Source organism: Cherax quadricarinatus, chromosome 11 (genome assembly GCF_038502225.1).
Source record: "Cherax quadricarinatus isolate ZL_2023a chromosome 11, ASM3850222v1, whole genome shotgun sequence".
Lineage (NCBI taxonomy): Eukaryota > Metazoa > Arthropoda > Malacostraca > Decapoda > Parastacidae > Cherax > Cherax quadricarinatus.
Window position 1 is genome coordinate 2,741,715 of NC_091302.1, and position 20,627 is coordinate 2,762,341.

Here is a 20,627-nt window from a genome sequence, read left to right on the forward strand (position 1 = left end):
CAAAACAACAATTGAATGAATGACACTGGATATTCATTTTTTTAACACACCAGCCATCTCCCACCAGGGCTGGGCGAACCAAAAAAGAAACAAAAGTAACTCTTTTTACATTTAGTGATTTATACAGAAGGGGTTACTAGCCCCTTGCTCCTGGACACTGGATGTGTTTCCTATTTTTTGGGGGCTACCCTACCTTGGTGGGGAAAATTAGACAAATGCAGTATAATACAATCTTTTATTGACTATGTTTAGCTCACACAGTGGGCTATATTAAGTCAAAAACCTGTGACTTGATAAAGCCCATTGTGTGGGCAAACCGTAGTCAACAAAGGATAGCATTATAGCACTGTATTTGTATCGATTTATCCATAGTGTCGGTATTTTATACCATTTATTTCTAACTTGGTGGCTGATGCCCAGATTATACTTCTAGCAGAATTAATGATCAAATTAGCAGGAAGACTGATAAGTACCAGGACAAATAACTAAACATTAAGCAAGATTTACTTCCAATACTGCAGAGAACAGAAATTAGATGACAATGTGATGGTATGTAGAGTGGAGATGCAGCAGAAAAGGGTGACCCAAAAAGATGTATCAATACAGGGAGGATGGGGTAGTCATGCTTATAAGTGCTCCCCATATACTCCAATTTGTTTACTTTGGACTTTGTTTCAGGTGACTTGGATGAGGCTGGTGATTTAGTAGTCATTGATGGAACAGTTGTCATTCTGACAAAATGGATTAGGCCTCCTGGGGATACCAAACAAGTTACCATAAATGGTACACCACCACAATTACACCAGGAGAGTACATTTTTTAATACACCAGCTGTCTCCCACTGAGGTAGAATGACCCAAAAGGAAAAAATGCATTCACCATCATTCAGTCAATCATTGCCTTGCGAGAAACATGTTGACATCACAATTCAGAGGGCCCTCTGAGCTGTAACATCCCTACCCGTCCTTTAGAGTGTGAGCATTGTACTTCCCACCAACAGACTACATGGAAAAATAAAATGGTCTAAATTTCAGTGCAAAGCACAGTAGATAACTTCTCAAGATCAAGAGAGACAAGTGTGCTCATCTCTATATACAGAAATGACCATAACTGATGCCAGTTCTGTTATACTGTCAGAAATATATATCACAGCTCTCCATTTTCTCAAGCCCTTTAAACATAATAGGCCAACAACATTCAGGCAAAATGACTGAAGGAAGAGGTAGAATAATTATAGCAAAAATGTCTAAATATAAAAAGTTGTGGAAGAATGGAATAAATTAAAAAAGGTAATGTAAAATTCATTGGAAATTACAAAGGTTGTGTAACATTCATGGGAAATTAAAAAAGGTTGTGCAACATTCATGGGAAATTAAAAAAGGTTGTGTAACATTCATGGGAAATTAAAAAAGATTGTGTAACATTCATGGGAAATTAAAAAAGGTTGTGTAACATTCATGGGAAATTAAAAAAGGTTGTGTAACATTCATGGGAAATTAAAAAAGGTAGTGCAACATTCACTGTAAATTAAAAAAGGTAATATAATATTCACTGGAAATTAAAAAAAAATTTATGAAGAACAAATTAAAGGCAGGACACCATGAGTACTGCTCTGCTCCTTTAGCTACAAATAGATAATTTACTCGTGACTTGATAATATAATGATTCATGACTTGACAATGTAATTACCTGACTTAATAACTGTCCAGGATGGTCCAAAATATGTCCTAGGTTCACCTCCAATTTCTGGGCAAGCTGTGAAAAATATTCAACTGTCGAGGCCTGGCCTCAGACCGAGCTGCAGGGGGCAATGACCCCCAAAACCATCTCCAGCTATACAGGTCATCAATTTCATTTATGGAGAAGTGCTAAACTTGTAAGGGTGAAACAGTACCTGGGAAATGGGAGACAATCAGGAGTGATCCAAATTAGGGGTGGGGGGACTCAAGTCCATAAATCTTGAGTGATAATTAAAATATCTCATCTGATTATAATCTTAACTTGCATCAGTCAATTTAGTATAGTAGCACTATAAAGTTCTGTGACTGAGAAGAGTTAACTATAGCATTTATTAGGTGGGAAAGAAAAGCAAATCTTATAATTAGCGTGAGGTATGGTCACAGACCAGGCCATGGGGGCACTAACCCCTGGAACACCCTCCAGATATACTTCAATTGCTGGATTTTTTTTTTTTTTTGCAAACTTTCAAAATTCTATTATATAAAAACATGATTTTTTACACACACATATTTATTAATGACACTGAATCTTATAGCTGCTGGCTGGAATGTGTCATGAACACTGAGCAATGAAAGCCGACAAACCTGAAACACAGGTGAGAGAGATGTCGAACGTATTTCAGCTTCATGTCAGGAACCTCTCTCCTGAATAGGGGTCTCAGACTGAAATATGCTGACTTCATTTACCATTGTTTATTTTTCGATCCTGGCAGTTTCTCACCTGTTATAGTTTCTTATAATAGATGTAGATTTTACAATGAGAAAATGGAATGCTATAACCTCTTATAACACAGGTGGATCTTGCAATGATAAATTTAAATTGTGAGAACTTGATTACATAGTAAAATTAAAATTTAGTTCTGGGAGGAAAAAATGTACATATCTTAAGTACGCACTGTAAAAATCATATACAAATTTACAGCCTTAAAATAATTTTTAAAACATCACAGGTATAAATTACATCAGACTACTTATTAACTATATGGAAAAACTACTTATCATATAATTACTAATAACAAAAGTACCTGCTTATAAATACTAATAAACAAAAAACTACCTATTATAAATACTAGTAATAGAAAACTACCTGCTTATAAATACTAGTAACAAAAAACAGACAGGAAAAAGTTAATTACAAGATTTGGCAAAAGCCCCAAGCTCAACCTAGCAATAAAAAGTTGGTGTAATTACCGTGTTTACACAAAATCCTAGTGTGAGCATGACACACAGGATGGTCAGGTTCCTATAGTAATGTGGCACTACCTCTGGAAAGAGAGATAGTGTGGATGATGGTGAAAGTGTTTCTTTTTCAGGTCACCCTACCTCGGTGGGAGACGGCCAACGTGTTAAAAAAAAAAAAAAAAAAAAAAAGTTTATTGTATTTTATCGAAATGCCATAAACTGCATATTGTGTCTTATTAACATACTACTGTCAGTACATTCTATCCATGATATACATATTGTAATGGTTACGAAGGCCTGTGGGCTTTAGAAGCAACACACTAGTAGACCAGACACTCAAGGAGGTCTGGCCTCAGGCCGAGTTGCTAAAATAGAAGAGCCCTCAAAACTAATTACAGATATTCAGGAGCAGATAAGCATATCCTCACTATTAACTGAATCATAAGCACAGGCTTAATAGTCTCACCTGATCACACACATTACTACCCTATCAAACAAAAATTGTGTAGTTGAAGTATGGCATAGTTGACAAGTGGTAAAACTACACACACACAAGAAGACTTGTTAGGCTGATGTTTCACCCAGCTGAGGTTTTATCAGTGCAGGCATACCTTGCTAGTACAGCAAACATCTGGTTAGCAATACAGTACTGTAACATTTTATTTATTTTTACATTTGCATTTTTTTTTTTTAGACCTAGTGTTATTGTGCACTAATAAATGATATTGTAAACTTGTTTTTATATACACTGGCAAGTGGAAAAAAAGGTCGTTATTCGCTTTACAGCAGTGGTCTGGAACTTAACCTGCTGTATTATAATGTAGGTAAAACTTTCATTTTTATTTTTGAGTCATCCTGCCTCAGTGGCATACGACTGGTGTGTTGAAAATAATGCCTGTATACAAAGAATATCACAACTAGCACTATACAGCCTCTCCTCCCTTAGCGACGTACTCGTTTAACGACGTGGTCTTAGGAACAGAACTCCATCGTTAAGTGAGGAGAGGCTGTACTATATAGTTTGCTAGTTGTTATATTCTTTGTAATTGATAAAGACTAATGTTGAAGAAACATTTTACTAAAAAAAAAGTCTCCTTTTGCTGTGTCTTTTACCTCGATGATTTGTTTAATATACACTTTTTGATGTCATCAGACCACTGATAATGAAACATGTATAAATGAACAACTGATCATACATAAATATCTATAACACTCTGGAATAAAAATAAAAGGATCTTTGTTTCTACAGATTATTTCGTTCTCCTAACAGCTCCATATTAACAATATTTTGAGTTTCACCCATAAAGGTTTTTCTTCATACATAATTTTAGTTTTTTCTTCATACATGATTTATGTGGACCTTCTTACTAGTCAATCATTGCAACAAAATAGTACACAAAATCCTAGCTTTATAACTTGATATTCAGTTGACTGACTGCTCCACAGGAGAGCACTCATATGTAATGAACCTTGGGTTCCCTTTTAACTACCATTGTATCAACAACTTGTAACATCTTTTGGTTATACAAATCAGAACCTCTGATTATCTTACAAAAAAAAAAGGGTACTAAAAATATAGGTTTACATGTACCTATCATTAAAGAATGTATGTAAAATCAACGTGTCACTTGCACCTTCCATACTTTGCTACTTTCCCATTAACCAATACAAAAGGATACAAATATCTAGCTAATATTAATGCCAAACATCTGTTAATATTGACCAGTAAAATACCAATATTGCCACCAAGAATTCTGGAGGACACTCAACATTCCTGCACCAAGAGTTGAGGGCACAACATTCTTTCACTAAGTGCTGAGGACACTCGACATTGCACTAAGGGTTAAGGACACTCCACAGTCCTTCATTAAGGGTTGAGGACACTCAGAATTCCCACACCAAGGGCTGAGGACCTCCACACAAGACTAGATGCATTTAGCAAAAAATCCCCAGTGTGTTTGTAGTGTTTTGATAAAAAAAAAAAAGCGTAACAGTGTGGATCCTTCAAAAATGACTTATCACACACTATCATCTGATTTAGGATTTAATATATAAAGTAATGGGATTAAGAACTTTCAGAGACTAATCTCAAATAGTTTACAAGTATTTTGGTAAAGTTTTACCTAAGGCCAGACCGCACAACTTTCACACCAGAGTAACAATGTACAATGCAAGTATTTGTTCAATATACAATTACTGACTGCATACTTCCTTATACTCACACAAGTGCACCCCCTCTTGAACTAAAGTACTCAAGCACAGCCACATAACACACACACACACACACACACACACACACACACACACACAATGCACACACACAATGCACACACACAATGCACACACACGCACGCACGCACGCACACACACACGCACACACAAACTACACACACAAGCATACTCACTCAAGTTACACACACAAAGCACTCCTATGACAAACTTCTAATTTACTTAAGAGATTCTATAACAGGTTATCATGGTGGGAATGATTTTTTTTTGTTTTAATGGGATGAGGTATCTAGTGATAATAAATAGATATATACATACATTAATACATTGTCTTGATGATGATAAATAATAATAGCAGCAGGAGAGAAGGTTCAACATGCTTTGAACTGAATGAACTCATCACTTACAAGGCTACGTACATACCTCTACATATTAAGTTGGTATGAGGCACAAGAGATATTGGGGAAGGGGGAAAGGGATGAACAGGGTGGGAAAAGGGAAAAGAAAAATAGTAGGAATGTATAGAATCCACTGAAACATTATGGAAACTGATATACTGAAAGGTGGGGAACAAGTAGAGTTAGGAAAGTTGACCTTGATCATTTCACGTGTTTGTGTTAAAAGTGAAATAGTTCATAATAGGTTGACACCATGCAGTAAGTATACTTGCCTTCAGCTGCACACACTGGCAAGATCAATAACATGAGTGATCCCATGCTGTGCCACTGATGATAATATCTACTACAGCCAGTGTGTGAAGCAATTGCATGCTCCACCTAATAACTTTTATTATACCTTATCCTTACATATTTCAAGATTAAATAGTGCAATAAGCACATTGCTGTATGTTGAAAATTTTCTTCATGCTGAGCTGTACTTATTCACATTTAAGTAGATCATTTAAGTATTATTTTAGCAGTGACATATGACACTGGTAATATAAACAGTACTTCTCAACAATGGATTTTGATCATACAGGAAAATTGGACTGGAGAAACTACTCAGAAATACCAACACTGTCCATTTTAATAGTCTGTATCTATTGGAAAATAACAATCAATATAGACATCTTCAATTTTCTTAACTCTTTCAGGAAAAGAAAGGCACCAACCAACATTGAAGACAGGTGTAGAGAAATGGCACACACAGACATGCCTTTGTTGTAAGCAATGTTCTGCTGAGAATGTTCATTATAAGGTTTCATCAAAACACAATCTTGTATAACTTTTTTGCAATTATTAGCTGCCATAGCTAATGAACTGATTGGGGAAATGCTTGAAAATATTCTCATCCTCTTGCTGAAGTCTTTCAACCTGTGTGATGTAATATGACTGGGGAAACATATCTAAATATCAAATCTTTTCCCCACAATTTAACTATCATATTAGAGTAGGATAACAGCATACTATCAAAGTACCCAGTTTTTTTGTTAAACAAAAATGTGGGTTAGATTAGGTAAAGTTATCAGGAAACAAGACAAGTGTTTCCTAACATGGGTTTTAGTCAGATGATGACCTGCCGTTGGAGCTTTTGGTCATCTGACCAAGGCCTTCCGCTGGCTTACTGGTCCACTCCTTTAAAAATTATGGTCATAGTTATGTGGGAAACGATTAGGATGAGGGAAGGCCAGATGAAAAGGCAGGGTGAAAGGTCACATTGGGCTTTGTCAGGTTAGTAGCCTGACCTTCCCAATAGAACACAGTAACTGCTTTGCAAGTAATACAAGCCTCTAGACATTATCTTTCATATCTATCTTCTTCCTTACTGGTAACCTTTACACTGTTTCAAACCATGATATACACACATTTACTTATGTAAATCAGTGTTATATGCATACCAAACATATTTATGTTTGCTGATCTTTGTGTTTATGTGATGTTTCTCTCACATTTTAGATGCCCTTTCCACTATTCCTGCTGCTTATGGTGGCTGCACAAGGGTAGACAAACATAGTTATGTAGATAAATGGTTCAGAGTATTAATAAATTAGACATTTGTGTAATACTTGGGTATCTTTATTGTGGAAATGCTTCTCCAGTCAGTGGCTTCATCAGGGCTGAAGAAGCCACTGGTTAGCTAAAAGTTTCCAATATAAAGAAATCCAAGTGCTGCACAAGTGTCTATGTATCATAGATAGATTTTCACAGGATATCAGCAGGATTGCAGATGAGAAAGGAGGCTTTAGAATGGGTAGAGGATGTGTAGATCAAGTGTTTACATTGAAGCATATATGTGAACAATATTTAGATAAAGGTAGGAGTTTTTATTGCAGTTATGGATTCAGAAAAGGCATATGATAGAGTGGACAGGGGAGCAATGTGGCAGAAGTTGCAAGTGTACAGAATAGGTAATAAGTTACTAAATGCAGTAACGAGTTTTTATGAGGACAGTGAGGGGAAGGGGAGGGTGTGTAAGAGGGAGGGAGACTACTTCCCAGTAAAAGTAGGTCTTAGACAGGGATGTGTAATGCTACCATGGTTGTTTAACGTATTTATAGATGGGTTGTAAAAGAAGGAAATGCTAGGGTGTTGGGGAGGGATTAAATTATCAGGAATCAAATACAAAATGAGAGTTGACAAAGTTACTTTTTGCTGATAATACTGCGCTTTTGGGAGATTCAAAAGAAAACTTGCAAAGGTTAGTGGACAAGTTTGGGAGGGTGTGTAAAATTAGAAAGTTGAAAGTGAACATAGATAAGAGTATCAAATGATTTAGATAAAGAAAAATTGGATATCACATTGGAGGGAGGGTGTACGGAAGTGAATGCTTTTAGATATTTGGGAGTTAACTTGTCAGCGGATGGGTTTATGAAGAATGAGGTTAACCATAGAGTTGATGAAGGAAAAAAGGAGAGTGGTTCGTTGAGGTATCTGTGGAGACAAAAAACGTTATCCATAGAGGCAAAGAAGGGAATGTACAAGAGGATAATGGTACCAACACACTTATATGGGTGCGAAGCATGGGCTGTAAATGCTGCAGGGAGGAGGCGGTTGGAGGCAGTGGAGCTGTCATGTCTAAGGGCAATATGTGGTATACCTGGAGTATACCTGGAGAGTGTTCCGGGGGTCAACGTCACCGCGCCTCGGCCTGTGACCAGGCCTCATGGTGGATCAGGGCCTGATCAACTAGGCTGTTACTGCTGGCTGGACGTAATTGAACGTACGAACCACAACCCAGCTGGTCAGGTACTGACTTTAGATGCCTGTCCAGTGTCTGCTTGAAGACAGCCAGGGGTCTATTGGTAATCCCCCTGATGTGTGCTGGGAGGCAGTTGAACCGTCTTGGGCCCCAGACACTTATTGTGTTGTCCCTTACTGTGCTAGTAGCACCCCTGCTTTTCATTGAGGGTATGTTGCACTGTTTGCCGAGTCTTTCACTTTTGTGGTGTCAATATTATGCAGAGAATTCGTAGTGTGGAAATTAGGAAGAGGTGTGGAGTTACTACAAGTATTAGTCAGAGGGCTGATGAGGGGCTGTTAAGGTGGTTTGGTCATTTAGAGAGAATGGAACAAAGTAGAATGACTTGGAGAGCATATAAATCTGTAGGGGGGAGGAAGGCAGGGAAGGAAGGTGGGGTAGGGGTCGTCCCCAAAAATGTTGAAGGGAGGGGGTAAAGGAGGTTTTGTGGGCAAGGGGATTGGACTTCCTGCAAGCGTACGTGAGCATGTTAGAAAGGAGCGAATGGAGATGGATGGTTTTTGGCACCTGACGAGCTGTTGGAGTGTGAGCAGGGTAATATTTTGTGAAGGGATTCAGGGAAACTGGTTAGCTGGACTTGAGCCCTGGAAATCGGAAGTACAATGCCTGCACTTCAAAGGAGCAGTTTGGGATATTGGCAGTTTGGAGAGACATCTAAATTGTCGTATCTGAGCGCCTCTGCAAAGACAGCGATTATATATTAGTGATGATGAAGGTATTGAATGATGATTAAAGTTTTTCTTTCTTTCTCTTTGGGTCACCCTGCCTAGGTGGGTAATGACTGATGCGTTAAAAAAATAAAAAAAGATATCCACGCTGCACATGTAACACTAAGAACGCTAATATAATTTACCATAATGTACTATCCACATCCTGGTTTGAATGTGAAACACATGGCAGCAGGCCGAACTATTTTATTAGCTTTATTTTCGCTATAAAAAAAAAGGGTCACTCTGCTATTGGGCAGTGTTTCCTATTCCTAGTTTCTTAACTGCTTCAATATGAAAATGGCATACAAAACCGATAGGTTGATAAGTAAAACACATGTGCAACAGTTGACTTCTTAACTGCTTGTTTTCACTAAATCATGGTTTGAAACAGTGCCAAGTGAATCTTTAAGGAGGCAAATAATAATTTGGAATTTTGCTAGTCTTGATTGCAATTTTTTTCAAGAAACTAACAGGCACTTGTACACCAAGCCATAAATGCAGCAATAATAATGAAGAAATACTAAAGTTCATATTCAAGAGTGAGAGTGTGATCATCAGGATCATATGATCTAGAAAAGAGATGTGCTTTCAAATGAGACTTGAAAGCATGAACAGATTCCCTACTCTTACCACCCTGTCAACCTGTTAAACAATCTTGAATTGTTATAAATATAATCATAACCAAGAACTAAACCCATAAGGGTCAAACAATCTAGAAGCAACATAAGAAAAGGCCCCTTCTGCAAACGAGTTCTCCCCAACAGCAAAAGGCTCAAGTAGTGTAAAAAGGTCTACAACAATTTGTAGAAACATTTCCAAGCCTGCTTTAAAAGATACAAGCCTATCAGAAAGATAACTAAGTTTATTAAACAATAGCTTTAAATACTAATAAAGTTTAAATTTAATTCTTGCTTCAATAGGGAGTACTGGCTCCATATCAAGGCAAGCAGGGACTGGATAAGAACAAAACTACCAGTCTAGCCTAACTTTGCTTTTAGTTAGGTAAACCCACAAACAACTGCAACAACCAATTCAATAGCAAACAAATACATGGACAAGGATCAAGATACTCAGACTTCATAAAGATTATGAACATTTTCTGAGGAAGTTGCCATCCTGAGTTTAGACAACATAGAACAAAACCAATTATTATTATAATCAAACTGCTCCTGCAAAAACCAAAGGGCACAAGACACATTCAATTCTCAGGACATTTAATTAGAGGTTTCACCCATTGGGACTTTCAATCACATTATTATTATAATCAAAAAGAAGTGCTAAGCCACAAGGGCTATCACAGTGAGCAAAAAACCCTCCTAATTAGACATCTTAAGTTATATTTGTCTTTCTTCAACAGTTTCTCAGCACTATTATGCTTGTAACATGTACTTCATTTTTAAGCTAAAATACGTAAATTATCCCACGTTTAATTGAAACTGCTGCCACAATTGCATTTTTGGGAAAAGTTAAGCTAAATCATATTTTATTTCAAGAAGTAAACCTTACCTTTTCTCAAGTAATTTACATGTATATTTTAACTAAAAATGAAGGAAGGTCAGAAAATGCTCCAAACCACACTGAATCATCGAAATATGAAATAAAACACTACTGGACAGATCAGAGCTGCTTACTAACAAAGTAACCAGAGCAACTCTTCGTCTTTCTTAACCATCCCTCCTGGCATTTCCTCTTTCCCTAATACCCTACTGCAATAGTTGTATACACTTGTGTTTTGATGCATTTTTACATGACTTAATAAAGGGACATTCTCAATAAAGAGGTTTACAAGAAAGGCAAGTTTTAGTGAGGGATTTCTCTTCATACATTTGTCAGCAGGCCTTGCCCTGTGCAGAGACTGGTGTGTTGGCAAGATTGCATCTTGATGTGATAAGTCACAAAGTGGTTGTCACTGACCTACTCTTTACACAGGTAATGCATGAAGAACACATCTTATTGCTGCACTCCCCATGTGGTGACCATGATTATTATACCCAGGATGCTGCACTATGTGGTGTGGCCATGTTTATTGCACCCAGGATGCTGTACTATATGGTGTGGCCATGAGTACTGCACCCAGGATGCTGCACTATGAGGTGTGGCCATGCTTATTACACCCAGGATGCTGCACTATGCGGTGTGGCCATGATTATTGCACCCAGGATGCAGGCACCCACAGAGGTTCTGTCTCCACTTTATTTACAGCAGCTACCAAACGTTCAAAGGCAGATGACAACTCATCATTAACAATAACTTCATCGAACCAGTGTGAATAATGGAACTCGATTCTGGCAGCTGCTTTCAGCATGTCTTTAAATTCATCTTCCTAAAAGAAAAAAAAAAAAAAAAAAGAGAGAAAAAAAATAATTTTAAAATATAAAATGGCAACATTTCACTTGCAAATTGTAATCGTTTAGTAATAATTTTCAATTTTACAAAACTTTACTTTCAAAGTACAAAGTACATTTTTTATTCTTCAAATCATTATAATAAAAAGGATCTCTTGCTGTACATAGCCGTAGCAAACAAGTTAGGTATTAAGACAGATAAAGGGTAAACAGGTTAACAAGGGAGGTGTTAGGAAGGGGCTATGAGAATAAAAATAAGAATGATATTTTACAACAGACTTATGCAAGAAAGGTAAAGCATATCTTTAATATATTAGAGCTGTACCTGAATAGTATATATTAGGTGATTGCCATGCTATAGTGTCTCAATATATTTAATAATACTTTGAAAATGTTGAAATTGCCACTGTTTTGGGTGAATGCTTAATAATTATTGAATCTAAGGGCATTGGTAACTAAAAATAGGTTGGACAAATATGTGAAAAAAGTTGGATGGATCTGAGAAAGACATACTCAGCATGGGCCAGTAGGCCTGCTGCAATTCTCATCTGTGTTTATGTCTCGTGAAAAAAAAAATTCTTACTTGTGAGTGACAAAAAACTACATGACTAAAAATATTTTCTACAGTTTAAGTGTGTTGGCCAATTCAACAAAACCACGGGATGATAAAAGAAACTGAATAATAGATGATTTACTGTATTATAAAGCAAATACAGGAGGGCCTCGCTTATACAGCATCTTCTCTGTGTTCAAACTGAGCCATTGTTCATTATGTTCCACCTAAAGGTGGAACAATCGCTTAACTGAAAGCCAATGATAACGTGCAACATGGAAAACAGGCATTGTACATGTGGGTCCCTCCTGTACATGATAAAATTACTTACAGTAAAGCCTCTGGAATTATTCTCATCAAAGGTTGAGCGAGCATGAGCTGCCTGTCTGGTTTCCTTGAGCACGGCCAGTGTGGGAGGCTTGATGTATATCACGTACGGTTTGAACTCTGCAGTTCTCAGGTACTTAAGGGCCTGCACAAGAGAGGAAAACCATCACAAATTAGTCACAATAAAATAGAAAAATCTTTATTGCAGAGTCCTGCTTATCCAGTATGTTCTAACAGATCAATCTGACTTGTACAAACAATTCATTTACCAGTACTATATAGTTGGCCCCCAAATTCATAGGTATCCTAAGTGCAGAACTCCATAATCTAACCATTTTAATTGATGCACAACCCATTAATTTATTTGTAGAATTTATTTGCATTTTTCTTTTTTTTCTTTTTTGCACTTGGTGCAGAATCCATAAACTGAAAGCTAACCCCAATGGAAATAAGTCATTATCTGACTTTGTTTGGGTCATCCTAGGTAAGTTACACTGTGTGACAATTGTACTTGTGTGTACCTGCACCTAAATAAACTTAGTAATTCAGAGTGTCATCAATGGTTCTCTCTCATGGATAAATCTCTTCTTTCTGGCCATTCTTTCTTATGAACATCAATATTAACAAGATAATAAATGACGTTACAGAGATTTTTTTTCTCAACACAAAATGAGGGGTGGGATTAAATTATGGGGAATCAAATTCAAAATGGGAATTGACACAGTTACTTTTTGCTGATGATACTGTGCTTATAGGAGATTCTAAAGAAAAATTGCAAAGGTTAGTGGATGAGTTTGGGAATGTGTGTAAAGGTAGAAAGTTGAAAGTGAACATAGAAAAGAGTAAGGTGATGAGGGTGTCAAATGATTTAGATAAAGAAAAATTGGATATCAAATTGGGGAGGAGGAGTATGGAAGAAGTGAATGTTTTCAGATACTTGGGAGTTGACATGTCGGCGGATGGATTTATGAAGGATGAGGTTAATCATAGAATTGATGAGGGAAAAAAGGTGAGTGGTGCGTTGAGGTATATGTGGAGTCAAAAAAACGTTATCTATGGAGGCAAAGAAGGGAATGTATGAAAGTATAGTAGTACCAACACTCTTATATGGGTGTGAAGCTAGGGTGGTAAATGCAGCAGCGAGGAGACGGTTGGAGGCAGTGGAGATGTCCTGTTTAAGGGCAATGTGTGGTGTAAATATTATGCAGAAAATTCGGAGTGTGGAAATTAGGAGAAGGTGTGGAGTTAATAAAAGTATTAGTCAGAGGGCAGAAGAGGGGTTGTTGAGGTGGTTTGGTCATTTAGAAAGAATGGATCAAAGTAGAATGACATGGAAAGCATATAAATCTATAGGGGAAGGAAGGCGGGGTAGGGGTCGTCCTCGAAAGGGTTGGAGAGAGGGGGTAAAGGAGGTTTTGTGGGCAAGGGGCTTGGACTTCCAGCAAGCGTGCGTGAGCGTGTTAGATAGGAGTGAATGGAGACGAATGGTACTTGGGACCTGACGATCTGTTGGAGTGTGAGCAGGGTAATATTTAGTGAAGGGATTCAGGGAAACCGGTTATTTTCATATAGTCGGACTTGAGTCCTGGAAATGGGAAGTACAATGCCTGCACTTTAAAGGAGGGGTTTGTAATATTGGCAGTTTGGAGGGATATGTTGTGTATCTTTATATGTGTATGCTTCTAGACTGTTGTATTCTGAGCACCTCTGCAAAAACAGTGATAATGTGCGAGTGTGGTGAAAGTGTTAAATGATGATGAAAGTATTTTCTTTTTGGGGATTTTCTTTCTTTTTTTTGGGTCACCCTGCCTCGGTGGGAGACGGCCGACTTGTTGAAAAAAAAAAAAAAAAAAAAAAATGTTCCCAAATCTATAACACTTTTTTTCCAACATATTGGCCATCTCCCACCGAGGCCGGATGACCCAATAAAAGAAACACTTTCATCACGTCACACAACCACTGTCTTTGAAGAGGCACTCAGATATGACAGTTTAGATGTCACTCCAAACAGCCAATATCCCAAACCTCTCCTTAAAGTGCAGGCATTGTCGCCTCTTGCGACGCGTATGGCTTAAGAGAAAAGAATTCTTTCCCACTTCCCCTTAGATATGAAGGGAAATAAAAAAAAGAACAAAATCTATTAAGAATAGAAAAACCAGAGGGGTGTGTATACATTTATGTGTACATGCATTTGTAGTGTGACCTAAGCGCAAGTAAAAGTAGCAAGATGTACCTGTTATCTTGCAGGTTTATGAGACAGATACTAGCAATCCTACCACTGAGTAAAACAATTACAGTTATGAAGCTCTACACAGTTATTATAATGAGCTATGAGCATATAATAATGACAGTGCATATATCTCACCTGATAGTGTGGTGTAACCAGCACTACATAGCCAGCATTAATAAGAGATTTGAGGGTGACAGATGAGGTGCCATATAAGTGACCCTTGAACTCTCCATGTTCAACTAGTGTACCAGCACTAGCCTCTTCCTCCAGTTCCTCTCGGGTCACAAACTGGTAGTCTCGGTTATTTACCTCGCCTGGTCGTGCTGGTCGAGATGTCACTGAAGAATTATAATGGTTAAGTTCATGGGGGATAAAAAAAAAAATAACTAAATTCATTTTGTGATTACAGTTTACATTATTAAATCAACTGCATGTGGATAAAGGCACTTATACATAGTTCAGGGTATTAATTAAGGACTGAAGAGCCGCTAGTAATTATTTTTTATTTTATTATCACACTGGCCAATTCCCACCAAGGCAGGGTGGCCCGAAAAAGAAAAACTTTCACCATCATTCACTCCATCACTGTCTTGCCAGAAGGGTGCTTTACACTACAGTTTTTAAACTGCAACATTAACACCCCTCTTTCAGAGTGCAGGCACTGTACTTCCCATCTCCAGGACTCAAGTCCAGCCTGCCGGTTTCCCTGAATCCCTTCATAAATGTTACTTTGCTCACACTCCAACAGCATGTCAAGTATTAAAAACCATTTGTCTCCATTCACTCCTATCAAACACGCTCATGCATGCCTGCTGGAAGTCCAAGCCCCTCGCACACAAAACCTCCTTTACCCCCTCCCTCCAACCTTTCCTAGGCCGACCCCTACCCCACCTTCCTTCCACTACAGACTGATACACTCTGTAAGTCATTCTGTTTCGCTCCATTCTCTCTACATGTCCGAACCACCTCAACAACCCTTCCTCAGCCCTCTGGACAACAGTTTTGGTAATCCCGCACCTCCTCCTAACTTCCAAACTACGAATTCTCTGCATTATATTCACACCACACATTGCCCTCAGACATGACATCTCCACTGCCTCCAGCCTTCTCCTCGCTGCAACATTCATCACCCACGCTTCACACCCATATAAGAGCATTGGTAAAACTATACTCTCATACATTCCCCTCTTTGCCTCCAAGGACAAAGTTCTTTGTCTCCACAGACTCCTAAGTGCACCACTCACTCTTTTTCCCTCATCAATTCTATGATTCACCTCATCTTTCATAGACCCATCCGCTGACACGTCCACTCCCAAATATCTGAATACGTTCACCTCCTCCATACTCTCTCCCTCCAATCTGATATCCAATCTTTCATCACCTAATCTTTTTGTTATCCTCATAACCTTACTCTTTCCCGTATTCACCTTTAATTTTCTTCTTTTGCACACCCTACCAAATTCATCCACCAATCTCTGCAACTTCTCTTCAGAATCTCCCAAGAGCACAGTGTCATCAGCAAAGAGCAGCTGTGACAACTCCCACTTTGTGTGTGATTCTTTATCTTTTAACTCCACGCCTCTTGCCAAGACCCTCGCATTTACTTCTCTTACAACCCCATCTATAAATATATTAAACAACCACGGTGACATCACACATCCTTGTCTAAGGCCTACTTTTACTGGGAAAAAATTTCCCTCTTTCCTACATACTCTAACTTGAGCCTCACTATCCTCGTAAAAACTCTTCACTGCTTTCAGTAACCTACCTCCTACACCATACACTTGCAACATCTGCCACATTGCCCCCCTATCCACCCTGTCATACGCCTTTTCCAAATCCATAAATGCCACAAAGACCTCTTTAGCCTTATCTAAATACTGTTCACTTATATGTTTCACTGTAAACATATAACATAGTAATTATTGTTTCCTTTAATAAATGTGCTGAACTGCATACGCCTTTATCTACAACTTGTCAGTATTTTTTTTTTTAATACACAGCCCGTCTCACACCGAGGCAGGTTGATCCAAAAGAAAGAAACAGTTTCACTATCATTCACATATCACTGTCTTTGAAGATGTGTCCAGATATGACAGTTCAGATGTCACTCCAAATAGCCAATATCCCAAACCCATCATTTAAAGTGTAGGCATTGTACTTCCCACCTTCAGGACTCAAGTCTAGCTAACCAGTTTTCCTGAATCCCTTCACAAGATGTTATACTGCTCACACTAAAACAGCTTGTCAAGTCCCAAAAACTATTCATCTCCATTTACTTCTATCTAACATGCTCACACATGTCTGCTGTATGTCCAAGCCCTTTGCACACAAACCTCTTTTACCTCTATCCTTTTCTAGGATGACCCCCTATCCCTCCACTACAGATTTATACACCCTCCAAGTCAGTATTATCATACACAAATAACCCGTACATAGAAGAGAGGAACTTACGACGACATTTCGGTCCAACTTGGGCCACTTACAAAGTCACACTAACAAGAAGTAGAGCAGGAAGGGTATATGTATATAGGCAGGAAGTGGTAGTGGTAGTGGTGGTAGTGGTGGCAGTAGTAGTAGTGGTAATAGTAGTACTTATTTGTGTATCGTTCCAGTCACGGTATCGTGCCTTTTTTTGTTATTCAGTATTATCATAACTAAATCAAGTGTATACAGACACACATACATGAAGCAGAATACAATTTGCATTCCATAATTCATATTCCATGTGGCGAAATTCAATTCATGCTCGATCTGAGGAGGAGGGGCAAAAGCAGCTTCAGTTTTCTGGATAAAAATCCCTTGGAAACCCTGTGTAATAAAAGTACGTACTTCTAAAATCAATGGATGCCAATAATTCCCAATGCCCTGAAAAAATTAAACGCATAAAGTTGCTACTGCTAAAAACGAAAACACTTACTAGGAATGGGTGTCCGGAATTTATCTACATCAATGGACATTAATCTTCGCTTTAACTCATTCCTCCCAACTCCTGGTGGACCAATCAAGACAATTGGCCGAGGAAGACCAGGTCGAGGATACAGACGAGCCACTTCTTCATATGTAGCTACCTCTTCCCGATCAAAATCTTCACTCTCCGAAGCATCATAAATGATCTTCTTAACCTTGGGCGAAGGCTTGCAGCTGGGCGACTTGGGAATAATATTCCCTGCAACTAAAATTCCGTCAATTCTTGTAGGCATGGCGCTAGACTTCCCATGAACACTTGCCTATAAAATTACTATAAAGATCCACCAAAACACTGAGAGTCATTACCCAGAGAGATTAAAGTACCTAGTGCTTGAATTATATATTTTGGTGCATTTAAAAGCAAAATGGCACATAGATCATGTAAAAACCAGGTAAAACTGGTAATTACTGTAGCTACCACACCTTCAAGCATTACAAGTTAAGCAACAGATACTGACGTACATAGTGAATACTTTTTACACTATATATAAGTCAGCTGGGTTACAAATAATATGTAGTAACCCTGAGTTAGCAATATAAAATTAATATGTATAATTAAGACTGATATATGAAAGAAGCAAAATGTACAAGTAAGAAATATACAAAGAGTTAAACTATATAAAAAAAATTATAGACAGTACTGTACTAAAAGTGAAAGGGTGTTCTGGCAAATCAAATAGGCTTCAGTGTCCAATTGGCTAAGGAAAACCAATTCTCAAATTGGTGAGGCATTTTCATTATTCTTAGCAAGCACAGCCAATGATTGATATCTGTTAGGTTAGGGGGGTTCAAAATCAAGTTTGAACCTCTAAATTTTGAGAGGCCAAGTAAATTCTAATGAACTACATAGGTGCAAAATACAATAATTCCTCTCCATCTGACTTCCCTTCATAGTCAAGGAACCTCAGCTTCAAAAAAAAAAAAAAATAAATAAATAAATAAAAAAAAAAATATGCAAACACAAGAGCATTAAAGAGGTGAGTGAGAAAAAACTTGAGCCTACATAAGTTATTATAACCAAGATTTTTCTTACCTCAGAAGGCGCTTTTTCTTCTTAGCAGACTGCCTGGACTGTAAATGATACTTAATATTATGAGACGATAAATGCACTCGAGACCAAAAATTCCAAATTTGGGAAAAAGAGTCAACCAAAATCCGTTGAGCAACAGAAACTGAGGTTCCAAGTTCAATCAAGGGATTATATAAACAGACTAGCTTATACAATGGAAAGCTCAATCGAACCTCAAAATTCGCGTGCTTCACCTATTCCTGGTTTGTACAGAAAAGCTTCTGGTAAATATTCTCCCTTTTTTAGTCTTTTGTTGTACCCCCTTTTTTTTGTGGTGGGAGGGGGGTGACTTGGGACACAACCCTTACACTGAAAACCAACCACTGGATTTTATTCACTATGTATACAGTGAATGACTTTTTTATGCCCAACTCTCCCTTCTTTCTAAACATTTTTCATGAATGCAGATATTAATCAGATTGAAGCAACATACAGAGATATGGCCTCTGACACAAAATAAACCATATTCAGCGCATTCAGCGCAATTCTTATGAATTTCGGGGTTCGACTGTATGAGGTCCTAGTCACAAGTACCTGCTATTTTTCAATAACTAATATTCCAGTCTTATATTTTACTTTTATGAATCAATGAAAATCATCACACTCACTTTGTCCATTAGCTGTCTGCTCTTGTCTGTGTGACAAGATCCGTCTCTCTTGGAGTTGCCGAGAAGGAATCAAACCAGCACGCATGTTGCGATCGCCTTCCCTTCGAGCTTGCCACCTGTAAGTAATGTAGTAATAATAACAATGACTATTTTAAGGCACCAACAATTATCCCAGATCATAAAAAAAACAAAAATTACTAATAAATGTTTTCAAAATTAGACGTTTTGTTTACGCATCGACGATATTGCCCACTTTGAGCCCTATTTTCGGCCAATTCCAGTGTACTAGTCGACAAAAATCATATCTATTTCACTAGAACTCCATTTTTTCTATTGAATGAGTACACAAGAAACCACCCATTTATCGATTTCAACTATCCAATAAAGTACTCAGAAATTGGCAATTTTCCCAATTTCACACAAATTTCAGAAGATGCCAATTTCTAAATAGAGTCCAGAATAAACAAGATAAGACATTCCTGGCACTAAAATAACATTTTCTCTGTTCATTAGTCACGTCCTCAGGCCCCTCTTACATCTCTTTTGCTTTCCACTTTGAGTTTTTATTCTCACAAAAAATAGAAGATTTACTGTTATGCAGACTACTGCATTAGTGTAGAAATGGTGTAGAAATGGTATAAATAATATCAGCGCACTTGTGAAAGAATATTAGCCTCACCAGTTGACGTGTATTGGACGCTTGGCATGATTTGTTTACTTTTGAACTTTGGTAAAAATCGAACATTTCTGCTACTTTGAGCTCAATTTCAAGGTACTTTTCATTATGAAACCAATCAAAATAATCTCAATTTCTGTAATAAGTCTTCCATTCTATAAATTGAGACCAGGAAACCTTAAATACAACCATAAATACCATATGAAAATACACTGCAAATTCGCTGTTTTAAACAAAAAAACACAGTCAGTTTTTTTTTTTTCTCATTATGCACTGTGTGCTGTAGGATTTTTTTAATACTGTGCACACTGACCACATAGACCCATTCTTTCATATGTAGGCCTACCAGCTTTCTCTCACTAGATTTGAAGGCGCTAGAATTTAGGCGTACTAGTACGTCAATAACCCTGGTGCGTAAGCCATACTAGTGGTACGTCGGAAACCCTGAAAGGGTTAAGTTATCCTATGCCAAAAAAAAAAATAAGTAATAACTTTTATTCTGGTCATCATTCTCCAAAAAAGGATGGAGGCAGCCCAAACTACATGACTTCACAGCCTATATTCAAAGGCATTCTGATGACTTGATAAAGTTCTACACAGAAAGAATCACTATCATAAAAGCTTGCTCACCATTCATGTTTTCTTTTCATCACTTCCTACCCTGTTTTCTTTTATTCTTACAAAATATAATACTAAAGTACTAACATCTACAGTACTGGTATAATCCCTCCAATATCCCATTTCTTTTTTAATACACCGGCTGTCTCCCACCAAGGTAGAGCGACCCAGAA

The 20,627-nt window shown here is 37.8% G+C and overlaps 1 protein-coding gene across 7 annotated transcripts in view; it reads right to left on the bottom strand.

Annotated features, from left to right (window-relative positions):
• metro (membrane palmitoylated protein 7-like protein metro) overlaps positions 1-20,627 on the bottom strand; it is an 86,024-nt gene that overhangs the window by 15,854 nt on the left and 49,543 nt on the right. For 5 of the 7 annotated variants that reach the window (XM_070083884.1, XM_070083882.1, XM_070083885.1 and 2 more), the window contains 5 exons: positions 19,161-19,276; positions 17,434-17,688; positions 14,649-14,851; positions 12,288-12,428; positions 1,690-11,381 (listed from right to left, as the gene is read on the bottom strand). In XM_070083884.1, the coding sequence (XP_069939985.1) occupies positions 11,205-11,381; positions 12,288-12,428; positions 14,649-14,851; positions 17,434-17,688; positions 19,161-19,276 (892 nt within the window). In that variant the 3' untranslated portion in view covers positions 1,690-11,204. The remainder of the gene's footprint in view (positions 1-1,689; positions 11,382-12,287; positions 12,429-14,648; positions 14,852-17,433; positions 17,689-19,160; positions 19,277-20,627) is intronic. The other 2 variants (XM_070083880.1, XM_070083881.1) reach the window with 2 other exon arrangements.